Source organism: Cyphomyrmex costatus, unplaced genomic scaffold (genome assembly GCF_001594065.2).
Source record: "Cyphomyrmex costatus isolate MS0001 unplaced genomic scaffold, Ccosl1.0 scaffold21, whole genome shotgun sequence".
NCBI classification, from domain to species: domain Eukaryota; kingdom Metazoa; phylum Arthropoda; class Insecta; order Hymenoptera; family Formicidae; genus Cyphomyrmex; species Cyphomyrmex costatus.
Genome location: NW_017276147.1, coordinates 98,142 through 104,141, shown reverse-complemented (window position 1 = coordinate 104,141; position 6,000 = coordinate 98,142). Strand labels below are relative to the sequence as shown.

Genomic DNA, 6,000 nt, shown 5'->3' with positions numbered 1-6,000 from the left:
GGGGGGGGGGGGGTAAAGAGAGGAAAGGGAGCGGGGGAGGGGACACAACCTTCGTTACGAAATTATAAATCGTACAGTATATATATATAGTATATGTGTACGTATGTATCTATATATCGTACGCCCGCAGGGAGCGGCAGTGTGGCACAACCATGACTTAAAAAGCGACCAACTAATCTCATGTATACGCATATATGTCGTTTATACGTTTCCTTTCTTTTTTTTTTTCCCCCATTATACGCAACTCCTGCGACGAATGTAACCTAGGATTATATATCCCGGATATATATCAGAAGACCCCCGTTAAATTCACCGTCGCCGAGAGCACCATCGCGGGCCGCGTCTCTGCCGCAACTGAACAGTCCGCGAACACACGACTTCCGGCTGTGTTCGCCTTCCTACAGGACAAGTCTTTCGCGGCAGTCTCACGAACCTCGAAGATCTCGCGCACGTTCGACGATACATAGTCCGAAAAGATTCAAATTCCCCTCAGTGTCTCCGATGTCTCGGAATCTTTCGTCACGTGTGTGTGCGAGGATAGATATAGTTAATTTAAAGTTCGCGTCAAGTATACAAATCGTTGAGTCTGATCGCACGTCATCGAGGAAGACGCGTCAAAACGCGGGTCATTTTCTTCGGCCAGTCATAGTATAAAAAAAATTTAGATGTAATCGAACGTGCGCGAAGTGTTCCAGGACTCGTAAAAGAGTTACGAACGAAGTGTGGCTGACCTCACGAATCGCTGTGCCTCCTTCGCATTAAAGGGCAGTAGATAAGAACAGTCTTGAGTCTGGCCTTCCCGAATGTGCATAATCGACTAAACCAGTCCGAAAAGATTTTATCAAAAACAAGGCAGTTTCGAGTTGGCCTTCCCCCAGGATCAAATATAAACGAACGTACCCGAGGAAGTACAATGAAAGAGCGGAAGGCCGTGAGCGAGAGAAAGAGAAAAGTCGCGTGATATGGTCGCAAGAACGAAGGAGGCGGTCCCATTTCGCGAGGCGGGCTGCAGAATTCTCGTCCGTAATTATGATCTCGAGATGATATCAATACGCGTACACCTTACACGGTAATCGAATCTATCTACTCGCGACGACGTCTCTAATTTCTATCGTAAATCGTTGCAAATTGGACCGACGACAGCACCGGGGGAAGAGTTGGCGTGCGCTTCATTTCCGCGTCTCTCGGCTGCTTTTCTCGCGGCCGCCGGCTATCGAGAGAGGCGGAAGACCACGGAAGATGACGATTTACAGGTTACACTGCCACAGTATCGTAGGGTGTGAGGAGTCCCCCGTGACCGCCGTGGGGGCCGCCGGTTTGCCGACCGGGAGCTTCGTTTCTGCAACAGGAATTTGCGTTTTTGATATCCGACGCCGATCGATCATTTTACTACGCAACAATCCCACTCATTCAAAGAGATCTCTTCTGCGCGATTGTTTATTATATGTGCAATAAATTTTTCGTTGTATTTGATTAAAAAAAATGTGTTTAGCTTTATATCACTCCCTTACTTCAAAAGTGACACAACTAAAAAAGCCATGATTTTTCAGTTTACTGTAAATCAGTTAGAATAAACATTGCTCTACCAATTATCAAAAGTAAACTTTGTAAAAAAATTATCAAAAGCCTCAAAACTTGAAAAAGATAATTAAAAGAATCATTATAAATTCAAAAAAGGTAGTTTTTCAATGATCGTGAAAATGACATTTAATCATATTAAAAATATGATTTTTACACAATATTCTTTGATTAGTCAATAATTTTCTATTAAATTGAAAAATTAATTTTTTACTTTTATGAGAAATTTTTTAATTATGTCACTTTTGAAACAAAGAGTAATATATTATACTGCTGTATGAAGAAAAGATCTCTACACGCAAATTGTACGAAAACATGCGCTATAACAAGTAGCAACGATGATGGCAGTGATAATGCTATGAATAAATAAAATATAATAATGACGATTGTAAACATGTCAGTCGTTAGCGGTGTAAGCAGTCCCGAATAGGGTTCAAAAGCGGTGATAGTAGCAGCAGCTGCAGTGGAAATACGATCAGCGTATTATCCCTATTGTACATTCTAGCTTTGCATTAGTTACACAACTACACGTTACACACATGGCATTATTCATTAAAGCTACATGCGAACACATTCGTATTAGTAAGCGTCGATGGAGATTGGGGATTTTGTCATATTCGAAAGCAACGTTTTGAAAGGTCGTCTACTCTGCTCGTTGCAAAACAAATTGGGTAGCCGAACTTCAATGGGATGATGGAAATCAGTGTAAAATGATATAACGCATCTCAAAAGCTCTTCACATGTTTTGTAACGTTTGTACATCCTGACTTGATTATGTTTAACGAACTTACGGCTTCCTGCGTAATTAGTCATGAAACAAGAAAAGATCAGACGTTCGTTAAATAGATAAATAGTTGGGTATTCGAGACTCTTTGAGGGTCGAACCACCGTGCACTCGATCGTTGTCAATCGACAATTCAATCGCGCACAAATAATCAAATATATAATGAAGGTATGTAGCGAGGATTGCGAATCGAAAGAATCGATCGATAGCGTGATTCTTTAAAGAAAAATTGAAAATCATGGAGGCGAATCGGATTGCGGTCTATGCCGCGGTGAGCGATAGTGATATATCGCTCGATTCGGAAAACGCCTGCGGGATATTTTGCCGCGGCACAATACTCGATAATTACAGCTCTCGCGGAAGTAAAATCGCTCGAGACACAGCGGCAGGAACGGTGTAACGCCATTAAAACCGTTCACCGTTAACCAAGCTCACTCGCGCTCTACTGACCTCTCTATGAGTTTACGCATCTCCTCGGTGGTCATGCCGTCCTTGCCGCGAGCATTCACTGAAATAGAAAAACACACGGCACGATTGACACAACGATTAAACTACTACGACAACACGTAACATGCAATTTGTGGAAAACTATATAAACGATTAGGATTAAAAAAGACAAAAAAAAATAAGAAAGAAAAACACATAAGTCCACGGCGAGTCTTCTTCATTCGCGACTCGCCCGCCATGCGATAAGTCCGCATAATGAGCCGCCGTACGCCTAATAATGCTTAATGCATAATGAAACGAGCATCAGTAGTAGAGCTGAATCAGAACGAGATCGTTCCTCGAGAGGGAGCATGTCACCGGACCGGCAAGATTCGAGCGGGAAAGGCGAGCTTTACGACTTCCCTGTCGAATCAGGTCGAGCTTCATGGTCTCCCTCGTTTGCTCGTTCTCTAAGCTATCGTGAATCTTTCTACTGACCGCCGTAGTTGCGGTTGACGAGCTGATCGCGATCACATTCGGCCTCGCTGATTTCATTGCTCTCCTTGCTGTCGTTGAAGCTAGAGTTATTCTGATCCTGGTGATTTCTTGGCGGCGGTGGGGGCGGTTCCGGTGAGCCAGAGATGGGAAGGTTGCGAGCCGAGCCTACACTACGACGTCCGACCGATCCGCGAGATCCGTAATGATCGTAAGGTGCGCCGTATTGTCCATACTGTGATCCATACTGGTCTTCCTCGGGAGCGCAGTTAGCGGGATCATCATATTCGGGTGAAAAGACATTGTGCGTGCCGCTACCGCCTCCTTGGGATGGTACTCGAGAGTAGCGTCCGTTTTGACGAGGCTGTAGGAAAAATTGATCGCGATTCCAGCAATAATTGTATTAGAAATATACCAGATTATAAAATCATTGGATATCTCATATCCGGATATCCGGAAAAAATGTGATAATTTTCTCTTGACTTTCTTTTTTTAGAGACTAAAGTAATCGTATATCCGAAAAATATTCGATATTCAGACAATCATTTGGATGTTAAATATTTTCCAGATATCCAGTACAATTTCTCTATTCATTAAAAAAATTATGAATTTTTCTACTAGAATACGGCTTGCAAAACTTATTTTTACGAAAATCAAAAATTTTTTAATATTTGTACAATATAATTTGCGATATTGCTTATCATTTAAACGAAAATTTAATACGAAAAAGAGTTATAAAGTACCATAGACTGAGATCCAGATCGGCTATGAGCGGAAGCGTTAGTCGGATGTCCTACGGGTGGTCCCATAGTGCCAGAATGGCCATTTCCTGGATGGGGGAAGGTCTGGAATTGCATAGCTTTGCTCGGGTCCATTTCCTCGCGGAATCCCAATAAATGGAACGTAGCATATGGGCAGATTTCATCCTCCATACCTGAAAATGGACAATCAATCAGGGTAGACTCTGCCGTTATAGACGAAAAATTTACGAGACATTGTTGAACAATACAGATTGCTATAAAGATTGCTTCCCGTGTGTAAACTTTTATTTATTAACAGCAATTTCTAAATACAATTTAATTAATTAAGAATGGAATCGAAAAAAATATTTTGCAATCCTTCTTACTATTAATTCTATATGCGTCTTATATCCAGATTTAAACGAGCAAAGAAATTCCTTTTGCTCACTTTAACGCTTCTTCTTTCCTCGATTCTCATTCTATTAAAACATTAAATCTTTAAAAATTGATCGTGCATTAAAAAGTATTTAATTGAAATGTATTTAAATAAATTTGAGTCCGATTATTTATATAATATAATTTTTGTTATACATAAAGTAATGTTATATTCAAGATTGGAAAAAGTAACGCGTTATTATTATATTACTAATAATAACATTGTTACCATTAGTAATAAGTAACAACGCATTTGTTTATTTATAATGATAATAATTATATTCTTTAAGCAATGAATATGATCATTACTTTATATGTGTATAACACATAATATATTATACATACAAAACATGGATAAGAGAACTTTGATTATATCGCGATAAATCATGACCACTATAGATCTTGTATTGAACGGATTAATTAGTGATATTAGAATCCAATCAAAATCACTTTTTTACCTTCGTCTGAAACCAAAAACGAATATTCGATTTTTATTCAATTCCAGACGAAATTGAAGTTTTTAGATAAGTCTTATAAACGCCATATAATTTTCAGAAAATCGTTGGAAAATATCAAAATATGTTAAATTTACGTATCTATTTAAAAATAAGATTTTATTAATACCTTATTATTCCTTAAATTAGAAGGAATTTCAGGTTATACTATAGATGTGGTGATGACTTGGCGAATAAAAAAGGATAAAAAGGAAGAGATAGCTCGAATGCTCGCCGGTGCGTTGCAATTTGTATAATTTCAGTTTACTTATCGAAATTTTCTCTTAATTTCGACCGAAACTAAAATCAAACCAAATCCAAAACTCCGATTTTTGATCGAAATTAACAGAAACCAAAACCAAAACCAAAATTTCGATCAAACTTTAAAACCTAGTTTCAAATTCATGGTTAACTCTTAACCGAGGTTTACATTATTCCTTATCTTTATTTTTCTAATTCTATAGAATTGGAAAAAAAGATGAGAAATAAGTTGAATCTCGGTTAAGAGTTAACCAAATTCAATGAGTTGTGAAACCTAAGTGACATAGACAATTGGATCATTTTGGATCTTTTGATCTGTACTCTTGGATCACTCACTTATAATAACGGTGATAAGTTAAGACATTTTAAAATCAGTAATGAATAACGGTAACTCTTTTTTATAAAGTAATTTACCCAACCTTTGCTATATTCTTCATGCAATTAATTAGATTGCGTTCCAATTTTAGCAGTGAATATTGCAGCTGTAACAATCTTAAACTTTTAATTATCTGATTTAAAATATTCAAAATTTCTCTTATCCATCCCCTAAAAATTCTAAAAATCGATATGACGATATAACGGACATAATAGAAACTTCTTATCTTATAGAAAAGACAATGAATAAATAAATGTAATTCTTCCCTATATGTGGTTCGTGTTATTTGTCGGCGTGCTATATGAGCGCAGGCATGCGGAAACGTGCAAACATCGAGAAACGAGACGTGCCGTTAAAGTGATGCGAGGTTTCACGAAACGAGAAGGGACTTACGAAGACCGGCTGGTACGA

The 6,000-nt window shown here is 38.5% G+C and overlaps 1 protein-coding gene across 1 annotated transcript in view; it reads right to left on the bottom strand.

The window, feature by feature from the left end:
* Positions 1-14: 14 nt before the first annotated feature.
* The window catches only part of Dscam1 (Down syndrome cell adhesion molecule 1), a 79,101-nt gene continuing 73,115 nt past the window's right edge, over positions 15-6,000 (bottom strand). The window contains exons 30-34 of the mRNA XM_018539306.1: positions 4,027-4,217; positions 3,287-3,647; positions 2,813-2,870; positions 2,370-2,375; positions 15-1,339 (exon numbers count right to left, since the gene is read on the bottom strand). Of these exons, the coding sequence (XP_018394808.1) occupies positions 1,255-1,339; positions 2,370-2,375; positions 2,813-2,870; positions 3,287-3,647; positions 4,027-4,217 (701 nt within the window). The 3' untranslated portion in view covers positions 15-1,254. The remainder of the gene's footprint in view (positions 1,340-2,369; positions 2,376-2,812; positions 2,871-3,286; positions 3,648-4,026; positions 4,218-6,000) is intronic.